Source organism: Filicampus tigris, chromosome 4 (genome assembly GCF_054856515.1).
Source record: "Filicampus tigris isolate MCC_2025a chromosome 4, RoL_Ftig_1.0, whole genome shotgun sequence".
In the NCBI taxonomy this organism is placed as follows: domain Eukaryota; kingdom Metazoa; phylum Chordata; class Actinopteri; order Syngnathiformes; family Syngnathidae; genus Filicampus; species Filicampus tigris.
The window spans coordinates 13,411,965-13,434,465 of NC_141220.1; the positions used below are offsets into that span (position 1 = coordinate 13,411,965).

The window sequence follows — 22,501 nt, forward strand, 5'->3', positions numbered from 1 at the left end:
AGATAGATAGATAGATAGATAGATAGATAGATAGATAGATAGATAGATAGATAGATAGATAGATAGATAGATAGATAGATAGATAGATAGATAGATAGATGATGGATTATTGGGGTGGTTGGATGGATGGATGATTGCTGTGGATGGATGGATGAATGAATGTAACAGCCAAAATGGAAATCCTTCCATCTGACACAGGTGTCAAATCCTGGTCCAGAAAGTATAAGCCTTGCCACAGTTTGTATTTAGCCACAGGTGCTTCTACTCAAGAGCTTGTATGCCCGCCGGTTGAGCACAAGCACCTGTGGCTAAAGATAAACTATGACAGGGTTTACTCTCCGGACCTGTATTTGACACCTCTGTCAGATAGGAGGATCTGCATTTTGGCTGTCAATAGATGAACAGACAGATATAGATACTGTACTGTATTCATCCTATGAGGGTTGTAATGTTACATGTTGCAATGATGTTTGGCGCTGGAATCAAAACAGATTTTTAAAGTATAGGTTAAAGTATACTATCAATTTCCCCCAAAACACATCCGTTATTAATTGGATTACGTACAGGCAGTCCTGGAAGTACAACGTACGCGACCTACGACGTTTCGACTTTACGACGTTCGTGCCTCCCCCTCCATTTTGCCCACATGCAGTCAATATTCGGGTTAAAGTAAAAAAAACAGGGTGGGCCTGAATATTTCTCTCACTGAGCACAATTCTCCTGTCCCGGCACATCGTATATTCAAATAAAATGACAAGCTGAATAATAAAGTTCAGATCTTCCTTAGACAACCACAATTATGCCATTCTTAATATACAATAAAATGAAAAAAAAAAACACAATGAAACACAAATTAATAATATCCTATCATTATCCATACCGCTTATCCTCACAGGGGTCACGAGCGTGCTGGAGCCTATCCCAGCTGTCTTCGGGCAGTAGGCGGGGGACACCCTGAATTGGTTGCCAGCCAATCGCAGGGCACACAGAGACAAACAATCACACACACTCACAATCACACCTAGGGGCAATTTAGAGAGTCCAATCATCCTACATTGCATGTTTTTGGAATGTGGGAGGAAACCGGAGTTACCGGAGAAAACCCACGCAGGCATGGGGAGAACATGCAAACTCCACACAGGGAGGCCAGAGCTGGGATCGAACCCAGTCTCTGAACTGTGAGGCGGACGTGCTAACCAGTCGACACTGTGCCGCCCCAAATCAATAATAATTTACAAAAATGTAAAACTATATATTTCTCCATGAGTCTCACTGGGTGGGCAGTGTGTCAATCTGTGTGGGCCTGTGACCCCCAGGCACACCCATGGCTCTGCCCGCGCTCTCCATACAGGAACTGATTACTTAGCAATGGTAGTGGTTATGATGAATGATGTCCATGTACATACAGTAATGATTATTATATGTACTTGGACATCATTTATCACCAGCCACGTTCTTTTATATATCATTGCGTTATGATAAACATTTGCTATCAAGGTAATATATTTGTAGCCACAGGTTGTATCCTGCACTATAATTTCATATTATCCTCATTACACCGGCTCTCTAAATGGGTAATTGCAAGAAAGTTATAGTTTGCATAACACTAGGGTCATACAAACGTTCTTAATCACATCTGAGGTCTGAAGAATATCCCCTCGATTAGATTCTCTTCAAATATGAGTCGAAATGAGGCCAGACCCGTCGCCATGGGGGCTGTGTCCACCCACCAATTTGCTTGTGTGTGGCTGAACGGTTTATCGTTCTAGTAGCTATATCTAGATATGAACATTCAATATAGTCAATCTTAAAATCAACAATATAAGTTTTCTCTGCTTAAAACAATGTACATTTGAATGCAACGCTTTGACAAGCACGCCAGCGCAACATTATGCGACAGCACACCACAACAACATTTTTAGTACAACATCGTAAAATTGTGAAAGGTCTTGTCTGAAGCCAGACATGATAGTGTTTCTCAAATAATCTGTGGAAGTTGTACTGTTGTGTTCGAGCCACACATGCGTGCACGCATGCGGTTGTTTATACTGTATATTAGGGTACATGGGTCCCCATGCATTTCATGCGACCGCTAAAGACTGACACCTGGTGAAGGGTCTGAACGAGGCTTACATTGTTTGTCGGAACTCCACTACGCAAACATTTTGGAATGCAGTATTGTACGAGTGTTCATTTCACTGACCTTGTAGAAGTGGCAGGCCTTTCTGGAAAGTTTGCCTATATGCCACCTGGTATTGTTTGACCTGGAAGCCGGGCACACAGCTCTCATGGTGCCCTTCCTGTCGTCCACCAGCAACAGTCTGCATAAAAAAAATAAAAAAAAGATGGAGAAGTCACATTTGAAGAAAAAAAAAAACGTTCCACGTTATTATTTCAACTACAAAATAGCTCAATTTTCCAATAAGCACAGTTGTAGTGAGGAGCACACCCTCTCAGTCTCAGGGGAATTACTGTCAAAGAGGTTCTGTTTATGCTAATAAGATAGGCCTCACTGTGTACTTTTGTAAGTGGATTGGAGGGATGTCAGTGCACTCTCCTGAGGGTTGTCTCACTGTTGGCAGCAGTTCCTGCTGCTTGCAGCAAGAGAAGCTTCACTGTAACTTAAGCTTCATGAAAGGCAGCTTGAGATATCGGAATTAATTATATGGGGGTCTCTGATAAGAGCACACCACATAGTGAGTTGCACTCGTTATCAGAGGATGCGGGTCAAGAGATGAGTAACCACAAGCTATTTTTATATTGACAGAAGGCTACCTTTTGGCATCTTTGTACCATTTAAAGAACATTGTTTTAGGGAGGTACACTTTCAACTGCTGCCAAATTTGACAGCCAGACTGCAGATACTAAAGTTCTAAACTTTTGAATGATTAATTTATAATAACCGCAATATCAAGAAATTAGACTTTGTACACTTTCCTATTTACAATATAAAATACAGTTTTAAAGGGGAATAAAACACTGTTCTGATTTCATCTGTACTTTTTGTCACCCTTCCGTTATCGACCACAAGAGAGGAGCTCCGGTTCTGTCTCAGAAGAACACAAAACGTGCCATTTTGTCATAAAGAGTCAAATACCAAGAAGAAAGAACGCTAAATCCTGGATGTCCTTCACTGTCCTTTGTTGCGCTGCAATTTTGCTTGCTGAAATATTGCGTTACACTGTAATGATGTCGCATTATTCATGTTTTTGATCCAGCTACAGCCACACCGTGAACAGACACTAGATGAAAAAGTGTTGTGTATCCAGACACCGAAACGCAATATTGAGTGCTATTCCTTCCAAGTACTAATTAGATCATCACAACCCCAACATTAACCAACCGGAATAGCCTCATTTACAGGGACTGACCTTGCTTAATGAATGTTTTGAGCCGCCTCTTTTTCACAGAGGGACCCCTCGATATAGAACAGAGTCAATAAGTAAGCAGCCTTACATTATTTTGCAGAGAAGCCAGCGAAGGCGTGATAATGCTGCAGCTGTGCATGCGTTTACAAAGCAGCTTTCCAGAATCAAACAATTAGATGCAGGATTATGCCAGCCTCTTGTCTGTGAAAATACTCATCAGACAGAAGTATTGCTTTCAAGAACAGGGCGAGAGAAGCAAGTCTCTTCTTGTTATGCTCTTCCATTTAAAATGTCATTAAAATAAATGTAAAAATTAAAAATGCATTACTGGTGATTAAGATCATTGATTCTTTCCCATAGTCCATCCAAGAAATGTCGTCAAATACAACAACATGGTCTATTGTGTACATTCAGGGACGTTTGGAGACATTTAACCAAGATGGCATATTGCCAACTTTCGCCCGGTTTTCGGCTTGACAGATGCAAAATACATCATGCAAGTTAGAATAATTCCACATGGGCTGTGTCTGTAAGTGTCTATGGGGTGAACAAGCGCTGGCAGATGTTCAGCAGTGGAGGTCATTGCATGTTATGTCCCAGCAATGTAATCACAGCACCCAGGCAACCTGGTGTTTTTTTTTAGGTGTCACAATTGCAATTCATTTTTGTGACAAGGCTTCCTGAGCACCTGCAGGAATAAGGTACTTGTCAAATAGATACACGATGCCACGGCAAAGAGACATTTTACAAATGCGTAAAGAGATAATATATGTGCACATTTCCCTGCAAATCACAACACACATCACCCGCGGACAACATGAGCAAATTGTTACATATAATTTATGTGGGAAATATATCTCATAACTCAGTTACTCACAGGAAGGCAACAAAAATGCTAATGTGGCTAGTTTGTTTTTGTTTTGTTTTTGTTTTTAGCAAAAAACAAAAAAAAAGAATATACTGGATGTTATTTCTCCATCAGAAAGCCATTTTTGGAAGGCAATAAAATGTGAAGGTTGTGTAAACCAAATGTGACATTATCAACTGGTCATTTATCTCAATCATTCTCCTGACTCTCTAAATTCACATTTTCCACAAGAAAGACTAAATCACAAATACAGTCAAGTATTCCATGGATCTTATTTCTTAGTGGCAGGTCCTTGTCAGAGTCATGTTTTAGTGTGTTTATGTTGCCACTTTACCACGGCAAAAGAATGATTGTGCTCAAATCAGTTTCAAGGTGAATAAGTCACAAGCGTATGTACTAAGTAAGGCCAAATTCTATCTTCAAGACTTGATCAAGATAGCATTTAACTATCTGATAACTGTTACCTACTGTTGCTCTAAATTGTCTTTTGATGGTGTATTGGCCATAAAGACTGTTGTTCTAAAGAACATCCATCCATCCCATTCATTATCGATACTGCTTATCCTCACAAGGGCTGCGGGGTGTTCTAAAGAACAACAAAACAAAACAAAACAAAAAAAACAAAACAAAAATACACTGTTGTGTTTGGTTTTGTCACATAAAAGATTATTAGGACTAAATAGAAAAAAATATATAATCATGTAGTAGGATGACGCTGATTACGCTGTAGCAGGAGTCAGCAACCCGCGGATGCGGAGCCGCATGTGGCTCTTTCATCCTTATGTTGCGCCTCTCGTGGAATGGGAAAATAAATTATAAGTGTATGTTATTTGTCTCAAAAACATGTATCATGTCTTCTTATTAAGCAGAGATGGGAAAAGTACCGCCATTATGTACTTCAGTAAAAGTACAATTCCTTGTATAAAAAATGACTGGTAAGAGTAAAAATAAAAATGTAAAAGTAAATAAGTTCAGGCTCTGAAATGTACTTCGTGAGTAAAAGTAAAATATTTTAACCGGATGTTTCCTTCTCATGTCGTACAATTTGAAAGCTATTAATTTGAAAGGTCGTCACTTGAAGTGGAAATATACCCAAACACATTTTTTTCAAGAACATGTTCCCAGCAGGCCCACACGGCATTCTGATTAATATTGCGTTTGTGGAATACGTGTCAAACAGCAAAATCCACCCCTTTTTAGCTATCTCAGGGATCGGCCGTATTGTCACTTCTGTCGACTGAAAATGACATCACAATTGCTCGGGGCTCAGGTAACAACCAATCACAGCTCAGCTTCAGAAAACAGGTCAGCTGTTTGATGTAATTTTCAGTCAACGACAAGTGGCAAAATGGCCGCCCCCTGAGATGGCTAAAAACAGGTGGATTAACCCTTATTCCACAAAAGCAATATTTATCAGAATGCCTTGTTTCGACAAGTGGGCTTGCATAGAACATATTCTTGAAAAAAAAAAGGTTTGGGTTGACTTCCTTCTAACACACCATGCAGGTAGACCCACCTCTTGAAATCATGTTTCATTCAAACAGTATTAAACTAATGTCATTAACCAGGGCCAAGCTAACGAAAGGGTAATCATTCAGCTTTACCTTAATGTTTTCTCAGATAAAGCCATGGCTGGGCTGCAGCCAGCTGCTGATTTGCTGGCGCTGGCTCGTTCTGACTCGAGCCCATATTGTTGACAGTTTCAACGTCGACACACTCCACGTCGTCAATCATTTTACTTTTTCTCACCTTCCAATTAAATTATTTTCTGTAGCATAGCGTCTTCTTGGGTGATGTCATAGCTTGAGTTAGAGCCAAGCACAAGATGGGATGTCTGGGGCCAGGTGTAACCCTTCATATTATTGGCAGAGCCACGAAAATTGGTCTAATTTATTATTAATCGTCATGTATCATGTAAAATAAAAGTAACGGCCCTAGGCTATCTTAAGTTCAGTTGTCAAAAAGTGTTTGCGGCTCCCAGTGTTTTCTTTTCCGTGGAAAAGGGGTCGAAATGGCTTTCTGAGTGTTAAAGGTTGCCGATCCCTGTGTATAAATAATGAAATTATTTGGAACATCACCATCATCATTTTCAGTACAATGTGATTGTGAAAACATGTTTGTCTGTTCCTGAGAAAGAAAATTACGCATTCAAATTGTCCATTTTACTATTTGTAATTAAAAGTGTTTTTAACAAACATTTTATGACAATACCCGCTGAATATATGGCAGATGTGTAGAGAAAGATAGCTCAGACTCGAGCGTACAGATTTTTGGGGCAATTTTGACATTCACTTGTTTAACTCATTCAATCCCAAAGACATATTTAAACTGTATGTCTGTTCACAGTCCAGCCATTCAATCCCAGGAATTTATTTATATTTTTTTCAAAAATTTTCAAGCGTTGGGGTAAAAGAGGAGCTGAAAATGTCTGGCTGAAAATGTCAGGCTGTCAGCATCAAAGCGCATATTAATTTTTGTCTGATTAAATGTCTTAGAAAAGTAGTTCACTGGCTATCGTGAGCCAACCAGGCCGCTCGCAATGGCCTAGGGACCGAGCTAGGTGCAAGCCACTAGCAGCTAACGTCAGCAAGCTGTCGCTGTATCATACCATTTTTATGCGTAGTGAATAAGTATTCTTTTATCCAGCATATTACGGATTGAACGTGATTGCTAGGGATGGTGTTGTATTCACATGATGGCAACCAATATAAGGTTGGAATGCCAAATTGAACGATACCGAACGATGAGAACAGCCATTGTGAGTCAGCAGAGTAGGGCATCCCCCATTCGCCGGCTGGATAAGTGGATCTAATCGATGTGTCGCTGAATATTTACAAAATCTGTCCGGATTCGTCAGTAAATAAAGCAGGCTTGAAAGGCTTCACGTCACATTCCCGAGAATTCACACATTTGTGAGAGTGAAAACAGAGAAAAATGGTGGCCCCTGTCGATGAAGCTAGATGAGACGTTTTAGAAATATTTTTTAGAATAAATAATTAGTACATTGAAGTAAACAGCAACAGATAAAGAAGATTCACACATTGAAAATATAATTAAGTTTGGACATATTGAGTTTAGTTCCCCTGGAAGTCTGAAATGTCTTTACACTTATAATTGTACTGCAGTCTACTGCAGTGTAGTGCGTTATTTTTTGCCTTTTTAGTATTTTGCAGAATTTCAGTAAAAGTGATGACTTGAAAGAATGCAATTGAACATATGTAAAAACTGAATTTATGATCTCAAGTTCTTCGCAGACTCAAGAGAATGGTGTAATTAAATTAAGTGAGAGTGTGCTTGAGGCGAAGGTTGTAATTGTTGACTTGCACACTGAGAATTCCCAGCTTATACCCACAACTGCTGCGTGCAACCAGAAGTAGGATGCTTGGTGCTCTCTGAAGGTTTCAATGATGAAGATTGATTGATTTTAGTGAATATGGGCAATTTCTGCTCTGTGCTCTGGTTGTCTGATTACAACACTGAGCACTTTGGTTCAATTGGGAGGAAACCATGAGGCTTTGGCAAGCAAACCCAATATTTGTCCAAAAGGCATAATCATCATGTAATGAGATGACAACAATTACAAATCGAGTTATGTAAATATACAGGCATTTCGCAGCGTGTAGCGATCAAATTGTTATAAAACCCAATGGCGCGAACAAAACAGTAATTACTAGGACTGACAAATATATATACCGTAAATTTTATCTAGTTAAATGTTAATCAACTAATTACTCTTTACTTCTCGACACATTAGTGTTATTATTAATTCAGCTTATTACTGAAAAATAACATTTTGCCATTTCTTAAAAGATAATTTTCCTAGAACATTTCATTAAGCACTAGGCACAGTACATTTCCATTACCTGCGCAGCACAATTTTTCCAAGTTACAATTTAAACTAACATATTATAAACATTTGTCAAAACAAAATTAAACAGTCCGTACAAGAAACTGACCATGCCAGCCTTCATACTGATCCATTTGCACGGGGGAGAAATAAATATTTCTACTTACTGACATTTGCGCAGGTGTTTGGGTTAGCGTTTACCCACTAATTGCAACACAGAATGGTCATTGTTCAAGGGCACTTGTAAGAATGCTCCATTATCTGCAATAAAATAAAGATTTGAGTACGTACGAAAGAGTGAAAAATTAAGGAATCATAGTAACACCAAAGTCAATTTAATGAATGATGCATTCCAAAGGGCACATTTGATGTTGTCAACTGATCTTAACATCTGAATCAATGAATGAGCTTATCTCCTCACAGCCTAGCCTATTTAACGCAATGGGTCACGAGAGCGCATTGTAAATTTACATTGAAAAAAAATCAATATCACATCAGTAGCGCATTTAACATCAAGTTGGAACAAACCACTACGGGCTAGATATATGGTAATAAACTAAAGGGGGGGGGGGGGTGCTGGGGCGAAAGAAAAGCTGCCATGCTCTCGGTCAGCCCAACAAGCCATCATGTTTGGTATGGTCATTGCAAAGAGGGTCATCTTAAGAGATTGGAAGTCTACCACGGCGCCTAGCTATCATAAATGGCTGAATGATAGGATGTCTTGTTTATATCTTGAGGAGATTCTGTATGGTTTGTCGGATACTCATGATACATTTGGAAAAATCTGTGGCCCTTTTATTGATTATATCAAGCAGAAGTGGATTCGACCTGCAACCTCTGGGGACTGATCTGTGGCCTCTGCTCCTCTCATTCTGGACGTTGCACTTTTCCTGACTTTTATTTTGTGGACTGTACTTATTAAGTTGATTACTTTACGTGAATATGTTTTTGCACTGATAGTGTTTGTTTGTGTTATTTAAAAAAGAAAAAAAAAATGCTGATATTTATCTTGAAACGTTTTCACCCTCCCAGTTACCAGATTTTTCTTGCGCGGTGCTGAAACCCACGCAAGTTGACAACCAAGGAACATCTTTCTTACAGATGAGAACTTAGCCCATTTCTACCACCACAACGTGCATTAACCATCAAGCTATGCCTACAACCCGAAAAAAAGAAGAAAAAAAAAAAAGAAAAACATCTTCCCTGAAGTTTTAATCTGTTTTGTGTTACTTCGGCTACCATGTCTCTGCCATGTGCAAGTATGTGTGGTGCATGTAATAAAACAGCGGCAAAACATAAAAGTGATGTCATGGCTAACTACATTTAAGTGTGGTTCAGAGATTTTTATTCTGGTTAGTCACATTGGCTAAGGGGTTTCATGGCCCAGCGCCAACCCTGCACACTGTATTGTACTGTCTATCTGTGTTGCACACTATACAGAGAACCAAATGACTCATATCCCATACATCATAATTTGCTGCACCGGATTATCAGGGGGTGGGGGTGCCATGCTCAAGGGCACCTTGACCTCAAATTTAAAAAGTCATTTTTATTTACATTGCCACATTAATTTTGGTGATCCTTTACTGAACCGTACACAACCATTATATTCTAAATGGCCTGAACGCACAACAAAATCATTTTCCATCTGTTGTATTTTCTACTGCAATTATGAGTCTCAATCAAGCATGTAACACTTCTAAAATGACCAAGAAAACCTGCCAGGATTGCTGTGCACAGCACCTGTGTATCTTTATTGAGTTGTATTCCCCATGTGTGTCTCTCTGCATGCATTCGAGCAGTGTTTGCAGCAGCCCAGCAAGGCAACCTGCCAACAATCTGGCATTTTATCCAGCAACCACAGCTTCTTCTTCATGCAACAATTGCTCAATCTCACTTCACCTCTGCCCTGTTGATGTAAATGTCAGTGCAGACGCCTGAGCATAAGCCTGCAAAGATTCAACCACACGCCAAGATGAAGAGGACTAGAGAGAATTGATCAGACTGGGCCTCTAACATATGAGGCTGACAGGTCAGCCAGGCATGGAGCATCCGAGTCATGAAACCATGTGGTCCCTGGCATGGGCTACCGAACCTTGACTGCACCTGCTGGGCCTGTAGAACAACGTTAGAGTGGTAAATACACAACCGGACCATTGAAGGGGAAAAAGCAGAGCAAGGGGGATACAAATAAAAGTAGCACTGCTCCTAATGGATGGCAGTGGTAGTCTTAGGAAATACAATGTTTAGCATTAAAGGCAAAGTAAATACAGGTCGATAAAGCTACATAAAAATACATTAGGAGCAAAGAGGAGTGAGAATGTACATTTACCTGTAAATTCCTGTTAAATCCCGACACTCATCAGCATTATGGCATTATGATCTGAAATCCTAATCCACTAATCCTTTAGGTGCGTGACAAAAAAGTAACATTACTGTCAATGAATACAACATTAAGAAGTGTCCAGGCTAGTCCACGATATTATAAAAATACCAAACTACTTCCTGCAGTGCTTCATTTGATTGGACTTTCACACTATTTCATCTAACAATGTATAGCATCATAATATGTTTTAACTGTTGCCCACTCGGAATGCATTGCAGGCTGATCATCCTGTAAGGGGGATTCCCCCATCTGCAATCCCTTCTCAAGGATTCTCATTTTTTACCCAGATCCTCGGCTATCAGCTCCGCTGCGCTGTTGATGTTAGCACTGGGGGCTACATAGATACAGCTGACCACAACAGTGGGAAATTCCCGGGGGAGATAGAAGGGACGGAGGGATAGGGTCAGCAACTCCAGGTTTGGTGTGCACACTTTACGGTGCACTTTGATGTTGTTACACCATCTGTTGTTAATGTTCATATCCACCACTCGGAGGCGCTGACCACAACGTCGTCTGTTTACTTCCGCTATACAGACAGGAACTAAAGCGTGACAGCCAATCCATCCTGGACTACCAAAACAGGGTCAAATATTTCACGGATTCATGGACAACCGCCCACCTTGAAATCAATGTCAAGGAAACAAAGGAAATATGGTTCAGTCCCCCTCGCCCCAGCATCCCATCATCATAAACACACAAACAGTTGGCACAGTGGACACTTTCAAATACCTGGGAGTAACTCTGGACAATAAACTCACTTTTGATCAGCACACCACGGACATTCAAAAAAGAAGTCAACAAAGACTGTCAGTCATCCGTAAACTCAAAAGACTATATGTTGTATCCCACCTTCTGTTACTACTGTATCAAAGTATTGTTCAACCCATCCTCCTGTACTGCTCCACATGTTTCTTTACCATGATCTCTGTCACCAACCGCACAAAACTCACACGCACCAAACACAGCAGCTAAAATCATCGGCTTACCCACACCGAACCTCTCAGATTTAAACAACAGGTCCATCATTCGAATGGCAAACCTCGATAGTCCAGGACACCACTCACCCACTACACCAATATATCATTCCCCTACCTTCAGGGCATAGATACAGGTCCATCAAATTCAGGAAGGCTCGCATGGGGAAAAGCCTGATCCCTACAGCCATTTCCGCTCTAAATAACAGACCCCATGACACTGTCATGTTAATAACTGTCGTGTATGTATGTTTGTGTGGGTATGTGTACTTTTCTGTGATGTATAATGTTTGTGTTTTTTGTGTACAGTCTGTGGAAACTAATTTCCCCACGGGGACCAATAAATCTAAATCTAATCTAAACATTTTCTCGATGATGGACAGACCTTACTTTGTGCATTAGGGAAGATCATGTTGAAACATAAAAGGGCCCACAAACTGTTCCCACAAAATTTAAAGAAATGTACAGAAATGCCTTGGACAAATGAATATTTAAGATTCAAAGGTAAATATATGGCCCTGATTTACACTCTTGATTGAAAAAGAAGTGTGTATTTGATTGTGTCATCTTGGTTGAAAAATGTCAATAGACAATTTTCATTTGCAGTTCAGCATAAAGTTAAATAAAGGGAATATATGAAATGACAGCCGTAAAGTGTCTGGCATACCTGGATATGTATCATTAGTTATCTTAGTTGTTCAGGAAAATTGATCTAATCCCAAGGAGAGGGGTGGGGTGAATTCTGTACCGATCAGCTGTCATTGACAAGGCACACACACTGTCTTCAAGTAAACTAATCCTGCATGTTTTGGACTATTGGAGGAAGCTGGAGTATCTTGAATCCATGCAAGCACAGGGACAACATGCAAACTTCACACAGACAATCCACTGTGGAGATTCTATTACAGAGCCTTCTTGCTATTGTATCAGACACAACACTCTCAATTCAATCTATGACAACAGTACGGCTACAAAGTAATATCTTTTCATGTCGAATTCGAGAAAAAATGGAAGCATAAAATCTTCCAGTCGATTTATATTAAGAGATCTGAGACTCTCTCAGCTGGGTTAACAGCCAGAACACTTCCCCAGCACATAAAAAAATGCTTCCTCTAACAGAGCATTGGCTCACAGGTACCGGTAATTGGTCTGCTGATTAATTCAAAGCACCTGAAAAGCTTCCTGGCCCAGACGGGCACATAATGCGGATTCGACTTGTGCCACTCCAGAAACTGATTTTTCTAGGAAACGTTTACTGTTTCCAGGCTACTCAAGCAGGCAGTGTCCATTTGCATGCAAATTCATCATCCCTGAGGGGGTTGTAAAGTTGCGTGCTAAGTGAGCCGGTATAACCCTGACAGTATCATCTCCTCAGCGTCAGTCAGCTCAAATCCCTTTTCTAGTTGACAAGCTTGTCAATATTTCTACCTCACGTACACACGTCATTTCATTGCACACGGGCGGGCAGAGGAGTCTGAAGTGAAGGCGAGAAAAACAACAAGAGCGTCAGATGCAGACACCAGCTGCTATCCAACAGAACTCATTTGGATGCACTTTGCCTCCTCCCTTTTGAGGTTTGTCATGTCAGTCTAAGCACTTTCAGCTTTATTACAATGACATGTTCACTCACCTTGAAAGGGCTATTTGTCTCATAGCTTCACAAGTCAATGTGAAAAAAAACAAAAAAAAAACTTTCTTATACTCTTTAAAGTGTCACACACGCTCATCTTTGTTTGGGTGTTTTGTGTCTACAAGGCACCTCAAAGTTTTGCAAATTAGGCATTTACGGTGACAGTGACAGAAATCTGATGCTTGGAGTGCAATACTAAAGTCTAAAGAACAACATTAACAAGAACTGTAATTATTCTCAATTGCCGTGAATGCGAGTCAATTGGAGAAATTGGACACTATCACCTTTTCTCTCAATGGCTGCAAATGGTGATACAATTAATGTTAAGTGGCGTTTTATCAGAAATCTCACACACACACAAACAATCTTATCAGAGTGATGAGCCAGACATTGATCCAATGGGGTGAGGATAAACAATCATGAAAGTCCATATACTACTTGCTTTATCCTTCGTGTGACATTTTTTATCCATTTTAATCGAATTGGTTTAGATAATGGATGGATGCATGGATGGATTTTTTTATCTGTTGGACCATTTTTTTATGATAGACGGACTGGCGAACCTTTGACGCTTACTGACGGAAGCATGGTTAAAATAACATGACGGATTGAGACGCACAATTACAGTTTGGTTCGGCTTGAAAAATAGACGGATGATGAATGACAGACAAACTTTAGTCAAATGCCCACCTCTGCTGTTTTCGAGGGGTCTGTCTTGGCTCGTACAAGTACGGCATTGTTCACCCTGCCCCCTTCCACGATTAGGTGCGCCCAAAACAGTATTTTCATTCACTGAGGTGTCACTTCTAATATTGCTAGTGTCTATTTTTTGTGATGAGGAGTTTCTGGTGTGTTTTGAGCAAATATTTGTACTGTAGAACCATTTGACATCGAAGGACGATGATAATGATTTGCTTGATTGTACCTGTGACAAGTAGGACTATTATGACTTCATTGTATATTTTAAATCATGTGTTTTCTGAAAAGTACTAAATATATCATATTCATATCATATCCTCACCATCATGACAATGATAATTAATGAGGCAAGAAACAACATTAATGCAGAACACATTTGAGCCATTAAACGAAATCCCATATGGACGTTTTGGACCTAATGCAAATGAGCATGCCTCATTACGTTCCCTTATCTATTGCTTTGGTGTGGCTTGTCTTCATCTGTTTTCTGCATAGTTTTTTGTTCCTTAGTCTGTTGTCAAGAAAAATCACTCAATTGCTTGCATGATTAAAATCTTGAAAAAATTATGAATAAGTTAATTAGACGAGAAAATATCGGATATACACGCAGCTACAAGTACAACAGAAAAAATGACAACTAGAAATGGCTCTAATTTCTATTAAACTGACCATTGCAATTTCACAGTAGTCAATTACAAAAAATCTCACACACATTGCAAGAATTACATTATTTTGATGGATTGTCAGCATGTCTGCTCCTAACCTGATTTCAGAAAGAATAGGATACGACATTTTCCTATTTAGCCCCTACATCCAATCCTATTTGATTCTGACAAAAGTACACTATAAATTGGGAATTGTATTCCTGGCCGCTTTCCATCTGGGAGATCACATTCAGCAGTGACACAGAATTGGACAGATTATTTTGAAGCATGCATTGCTGTCTGGCTCCACTGCCCTTGAGAGACGTAAAGCACTGTGAGTGAATATGCAGGGTCCCATATTGTTTTGTTTGCTTCTCCCAGTGAGTGATTCTAGCATATCTCCTGTAGGAAAATACAGACATACGATTCATCCCATAAGGAAGGTACTCAGCCCTTGTGGAAGCAGTAACACCATATAACTCTGTGGGTCAAAAATACCATAAACCATTTTAATTAAAATAACAAATTTAATACACCGCCAGCTAATGTAATATTACAGCTACAGTGCCTCATACCACACTGTGGGATAATTGCAACAGTTTACAGGTTCTTCAGGCAAAATCTTTGGGAGCTCACCATTATCTCATTCGAAGAATAGGAACCCGGGTAACATAAATGACACACGTCTGTGATAGAGGCACCTGCAATATCTCCCATCGGGACATTTAACATATTCATTTAACAAAGTCCAAAGAAACACAGGAAATCAATTCACCACAAAAGGAAAAATAACATCACAACATTAATGTGCAGCAACACACAGCACCGACAATGAAACGACAAATACAAAAGAAACCAGGGAACTAAGTACAGGCAAATGGATGAGACAACAAGGCACACACAGATAATACAAAAGTTGCTGGAGGGAGCTGATTGGTAGACACAAGGACAGGGCTAACGAGAACAGGTGGGAACGAAAACCTAACGAGTAAACATGACATGTACGAATCCCTTATAGAGGAAAGATGACAAAATATGAAACAAAATCAAATCAAAATCAACAAAACCACAGATCACGATGAAAATATTGTTTTCATCATTCAATGCCATCTGCAGTTGGTTTGTTTAAAAACAACAACAACAAAAAACAACAAGACATTGGCTCCACCCACTCTTGGTTCTTTAATTTGTTGGAAAAAAAATCTGGAGTAGTGTTATTGACAGTCCGCGTCCATATGTTGTCAATTATTCTCTTATATGCAATTTGATTATGAAATTCTTATCCACGTTATACCTGTTGCCTACCTGCATCACTACTAATATAGCTAATACATAGCGGCATGAAAAAAACATGTTTGTGGTGGTTGACAATAACCAATGTTTTTTTGCCCACTTTCCTCACATCCTTTCCCTAAGGAGATTGTGATGTCATAATGCGCCATATTAAAACGCCCTTGGGTTGCAGGAGAGCCGGAGCTTTTTCTAGACAACTTTAGGTGAGAGGGTGGGTACACCCTGGACTTGACGCTAGTCAAACGGACAACAATTCATACTTAGATTCACACATGGGGAGAATATGCAAACTCCACAAAGGAAGGCCTGGATTTAAAGTCTGAACACTGGTACTGTGAGGTAGATATGATAACATTTTTTCCACAATACTGCCCAAAACATGTATTACTCTTTTCCAATTATTTCCACACTGTAGCACAGCAGCAATATGTACAACTGTGTAAGAGGGGAGGAGACAGCATTGATACCTATGGCATGTTAATATCATAATGGAAGAACATTTTTGCATCACTGCTTGTTAAATAAGGTTAAGGTTTATTGATATTACAATCATTATTGCAATCATGATTATTCAGTACATTGCACTGAAGAAACAGTAAAGAGTATACCCCCCATTGCATTGATGGGACTTTAACCAAATTATGAGGATGAGGAAATGTATGTAAATACGTTTTCCTTCTTTCAGAATTTAGTGTTTTTGTTGTAATATATTGTACATTGACTACAGTATTGTTGGAAACACATCCTCAAAAGATGAACTGACTTAAAAAATATATTTTTTTTAATTAAAAATATATCGTCCTTGAAACTATAACCAATACAAATAAGAGCTGCTATAGCAATGACTGTAAATACCATCTAGAGTATACATTATTACTTTTTTAATAAAAAATCTTCAGCTGAAAATTTTTCAAGTTTTCATTAACGCAAACATATGAATTAAAATGGGGAGGGCAATTTAAAAAATAATCACTTTTTGTCAATGTGAGAACATTCATTATGACTTCATAGTACATGACAAATGAGATGTGTGTAAAATCAGACGTCTCTGGCCCTATCTATGCCTCTAATTTGATCAACAACAAAAAAACACCACGCCCGAAGAAAAGCAACCAATAAGAGGAAGACAGTGGAGGAGCACAGGCTGGGCCAGAGACAGCTGATTTTTTTTTAACAGATCATATTTCGCATGTACTACTGTCAAGTCATAATAACTGTTCTAAAATAATGTGAAAGAAGTTACCCCTCACCCCCTCCTTTTTTAAAGTGTTGTCAGCTAAGTATAAAGACTGTGCCAGTACAGCGATGTTCGGCCAAGGACTGTCAGACATTTTGAACAGGCGCAGCGATTTTGTGGAACAGTCATATGTTGTCCTTCCACAATTTTCACTTCTTCTTTTGCCCTGCACAAAACAAACACCACACCTCTCACATCTCTTTGTAATGTGCCGGTTGATTGTCGGGCTTACATTAAGACATCCACTGCCACCGACGGCTATTGAGGCCAAATATGCAATCTGGGAGGGTTGGCAGGCAAAAACTTGTCATTTGTAAATGGTAGATTGAGTGCACTTATTCGCTATTGTTTATACCATCACGGTGCCCAAAGCGCTTTACGAAGGTCCACATTCACCCGTATACAAGTATTCACACATCAATGGGCAACTGCTGCCATGCAAGACGTGCCAGGCTCACTGAGAGCATATTAGGGTTCAGAGTCTTGCCCAAGCTCACTTTGACAGCGTAGAGTGGGAGCCAGGATTTGAAAAGCCAACCCTTCGGTCACAGGACGACCTGCTCAAACCCAAGTGAGCCATAGCCAGGGTAGCCTGGGTTTGAAACATAGCTACAGTATTTAATATTTTGTGACACGAGTCCTTGAACTTTACTGACACATCTTGTGCACGGTAGTTCATATAATAATCATCATTAGTCACCGATAATAGACAACTTATACATTAAATGCATACAGAAGTTACACATCAGAACACAAGAGCATTCATGCGGGCTGGGTGAAGGCTTGCTTGCTTTTGCGTGATGGTATTTCGGTCAAGTGAAAAAAATCCTCTCACTCGATGTGCTTGCCACTGGGATAGGCGAGGCAGGTACCATTTTCACAACTTGGCCAAATGGGTAAACCTGTCCCTGATCTGGGTCCACCAAATCAGCAGCTTCTGCGTGTTGGAAATGTGCAGTGCTTCTCCATCACACCCACGTCTCTAAGGAGGATAAGCGGTATAGAAAATGGATGGTTGCATGGATGCAAATATACACCTGTTTGGTCACAACGTTTTTCAGAATTCTTCAAAGCTGCACATTCCAGAATTAGAAGACAGTTTGAAACAATTAAGGTGATGGACTAACCCTTGTGAGGATAAGCGGATTGGATAATGGATGGATGGATGGAAGGACTAATTTCATTCAGCCAACTTATCTGTTGCTCCAAGAGGCTGCGCCTCCTCCTCAAGCCCAAAACATGTGATTAGCGACTAGCTGATGTCTAAATGTCAAATGATTGCTTTCCGTTAGTTTGGGGTATGAATAGTTGTGTTGGAACTATTTCGTTAAAGCTACACAGAAATTGTGATTCATTGCAAATTTATTTTATACAAATGTATTGATTATCACATACTGTAACTGCAGTGTCATCAATATTATTGGTGGCGAAAGAGAACAATAAAACCCATTTGTGCAACGTACTGTATGCATGCCAATAAGGGGCTTTTGGAGAGATGCTCTAAGTCAATGATACCATAATATTGTGGGTGTTCAAAAGGCATATTTATTTTGGTTCTTTCTCACTGAAGAACTTGAGAACCTCAAAGTGGGCCAACCGCCATTGACTGGCATACATAGGAAACACAATTTTGTATAAAATTTGACGATGCCTTCAGCGCTAAAACGGCATTCTTTCTCAACTCGAAATAGACTTGAAGGTTTCTTCAGCACAGCAAGGTGCAGCTGAAACCTTCCCAAGGTTGTCTCCTCTTCATTTCCAATTACTGTACAAAGACAGCCCAGAGCTCAGGGCTCCGTTATAAACTGATTTGCGTGCGTGTGCGTGTGTCAGTGAATGTGTGTTTGGAGTCAAGTTTTGCGTTTAGTAATTTGTATCATTTTGAGCAGCCTAGTAGACTAATTTTACATTGCATTAATATCGCAAGGGTTAATCTGTGCCAGTGGCTACAAATCTCTTTTCGACTCTCATACCACAAATTCCCTTTAACATTCTTTCAAAATTCACACTGCAATGTCATGTGAGTAGAAGAATTGTCAAATAGTGTGCCTTCACACCCAGTCTTTTTTTTCATAGAAGCTAAACCATACACACACTAAAAGTAATTCCAATTCAATTTTGAAAATGCAATGTACCCAATCCCAGAAAGCAAATTGAGGGGATATCAATTGCAGGCCTATTGTCCCTGTGGCTATGTTGGAGATGGAGTGAGGACTAGTGTCGGAAATACGGAGGGGTGGTGTTGTGGTTCAATGGTGGTCCGATATAATTTTATTGCTTGACCATAAATTCAATTTAATATCTGTTGTGCAGCAGGTCCTGCGTGCCACCACGGCATGGAGGTCGGTTGGGAGAATGGTGGGTGCAGTGTGGAAAATCAGAGGTGAGTTGTAAAAATAAAAGGTGAAAAGGGAGCAAGTGGGATTGCTTAATGAAAAAGATGCATTGTATTAAAATAACATGTGTCATAGTGTGATGGCGACATCATTTTTCGATCCTTCGATGTCGACGCTTCGTATCATTCTAAAGCAGAATCCACCAAGCGTTGGATTGTTCACCCACTTTATAAATAAAAAAATAATAAATAATATTACAGAATGAATTTAAAAAAATAGATAGCCTTGTGATAGTCAAAAGATAACATTAGAAAGTAGCAACTCAAAGGAAAGTACTTAGTAGCAGAGGAGAGAATTACAAGTGTCAATACAGCTTAGGCTAGAAGATGGCCTTGGTTGGCCTGCAGGAAGACTCTTGTGTGTTTCTTTTCAGGATAAATCGAGCACTGAGAATAAGAATAAGAATAAGAATAAGTAGAAGAAGGCCTTTAGTGACCCCACAGTGGGGAAATTTTCAGAATGGTTAAAAAGATCACCTGAAGCACACGGGAGAGGAAATCTGCCGGTGCTTTCTAAAATATATTTTAGAAGCAGAAATATTGTATGAAATCTCAGAAAAATAGCACCACATAAACAATCTAACTTGGCAGACCACAGGCAAGACTCAAGCACCCGTGAGCCTGAACCCGAGACGTGGTGAAGACAATGTGAAGACAATGTGACAATTATATGTTGTAATGGAAGAAAATCAGTTGTACTATTTTCAGTGCCTACTGCTTTACTACACTAGCCATTCACTATTTCGACCAGACGCAATTTAATTTGTTTTGGTGCTGAACAAACATTTTAACTCCAATTCAAGTACTTTCGGCGGAGGTGGGGCTGGTGGGGGGTTTAGGGTTTGCATGGCAAAGGCCTACCTCTTTAGTGTACTACCCTCACTAAAATCATGGCATTGTAATTACACAATTTAACTATGCTTGAAAGAATAAATCAATCACAAAATTCTTATTTACTTTGCCGTGACATTTCAACAATGCGCATTCCACACACATAGACACGCAAACATGTATTTTGAAATAAAGTCAGGACTGCAAACATTGTAGTTCTGCTGGCCATTTTTAATGTGAAGATATATTTTTAAGGACTGAAATAAAAACAAATGCACCATTAGATACACTTAACGAGCCATGGTCGTTTGTATTCAACCAGTAGTACTATTACAACAGTGACGACTAAAGATGGGTACAGAAGACAGAGTTTTTTTGGGTATGGGTCTGATTTGGGTCGGTATTACCAAGCACCCAACTCACGTGAAATCAAACAGTGCCATTTTTAGGTTCTGAGGTGCGTCATTCTAAGTTGCGACTTAGCAGAAGTCGAAGAGTGGTCGATTTACCATGAACACAAATGCCACCGAATGACGCAGGCCTTCACACAGACTATAAATACATTTCTGGGTCTGAAAGCAAGCTAGATTTGCCCGCAGCCAACCCAAATAAATGCATTTTATGAAGTAGATTGTAGCGATATGATGCCTCAAACGTCCTAGCCTGCTTTAGTTGAGCGTGGAGGGGGGTACTTTTCGGTGCAGCGTCATCTGCCTCATCCCGGCGCCAGCACTTAGAGGTCCGTCTTTCCCCACTGAATCGAGTCATGCTGGAAGACGCGTGGCTTTACCATAGTTACAATATATATGCACTGAGCTTTACAACAATATTTACCAGTGACAACATTTATAATTTTATCTGGGTGAAATAGCAAAAGCTTGTGGTCAAAACGTAGCAACCATTACGAACTGCATCAGGTACATTCAAATAATGAATTTGAGCTCAATTCTCTTTGTTCTAATTAACACACTCCACTCATTTCCTTTTTTTATTTTTTAAACATGTTTCGATGAAAATGGATCCAAACTCATTGCGTGGCGTTGGGCATGCCTTGCGTTCCGGAAATACAACTACACAAAGAACTAAGATAACACCAATACAATTATTTATCTTTGTGCCTTGTATTACTGCTTAAATTCGTTCCTTGTGTAGTCCATTGCAAAGAACTTTGTTTTGCACTTAGTGGTTTGACTTATATATTTTTTTGCGTTATTTATTCTTTATTCATTGTAATATGTTATAGCTTTATTTTCATGGCATCCATGTTTTGTGTTTTCTGTAAATACGAACAATCCGTAAAAGATGGCTGCTCTGTATTCTCAACGAACAGATTTGGGTCTTTAATTTTTTACTTTAAAATTCATTATCCTGAGTTCAATCTTATGTTGTATTCTAAAATTATCCAGTGATAAGTCAGGTTTGTAAAGAGGAGAGGCTATCATACTTATTTTGACACTAAGTACATCATCACAGTATCACTCAAGTGCAGATGTGCAAAATCAACCTGGCTAAAACATAGCCGTATTTATATTAAAGTGTCTCATCCAGACACCTGCCGCCAACCTCCCCTTGATGCATTACGTGTTGCCGAATGCATTATGAATGATGGACTATTGACAAATTCTGTCGAAGCAATTTGTAACAGAAAAAAGAAATGACAAACGTTTCGGGTTATTTTGTCATATGTATGTATTGCATGCATATAAATAGAGTGACCGTTTCTCATGCCACTAGTTACTTTTGGTTGATCTCCAAATGGGCTCAAACTGCAGATTTATTTACTTGGAGCAAGATTCCAGGGCAAGAGAATAAAAACAATATATTTACAAGGCTTCCGTCACTTGAGGATAAGCTGCTTGGAAGGGAAATTGTGTAAGAACGTTTGCAAAAAGATTTTGGTACATATCAAAATAGCACAACTGAAGAACAACGTCTGAGCAAGAAATAACAAAAATGGTGATTCGGGTAAATCTACAGGTAAAGCAGTTTTCTCGAATTGGAAGAGTAGACATTACTTTTCCCTAAATGAAATTAAAAGACAGAACGTATAGGTCAAATGCATATTACACCACTGAAGTGCTTCCCAAATTTGAGTCAATCTGATGACACATCTTTGAACGGCACATACTCCGAAATGAGTGGCCCTTAGTGCCGAAGGAAAATTATGACCAAAACAAATTGTGACCGACTAAGCTATTACTATCTGCAAGCAACAAATCTTTAAGTGCCTGTTTCTGAGGCTCAAATGGATATCCTTATAACCACGGGTGCACTTAGTTTTTTTCATGGGGTACTCGCATGAGTACCAGGAGATTGTCTTTGGTACTCA

The 22,501-nt window shown here is 39.6% G+C and overlaps 1 protein-coding gene across 1 annotated transcript in view; it reads right to left on the bottom strand.

Moving 5' to 3' along the window:
* The window catches only part of cdh13 (cadherin 13, H-cadherin (heart)), a 311,068-nt gene that overhangs the window by 210,625 nt on the left and 77,942 nt on the right, over window positions 1-22,501 (bottom strand). The window contains exon 2 of the mRNA XM_086029056.1: window positions 2,204-2,321. Coding sequence (XP_085885182.1) covers window positions 2,204-2,321 — 118 coding nt within the window. The remainder of the gene's footprint in view (window positions 1-2,203; window positions 2,322-22,501) is intronic.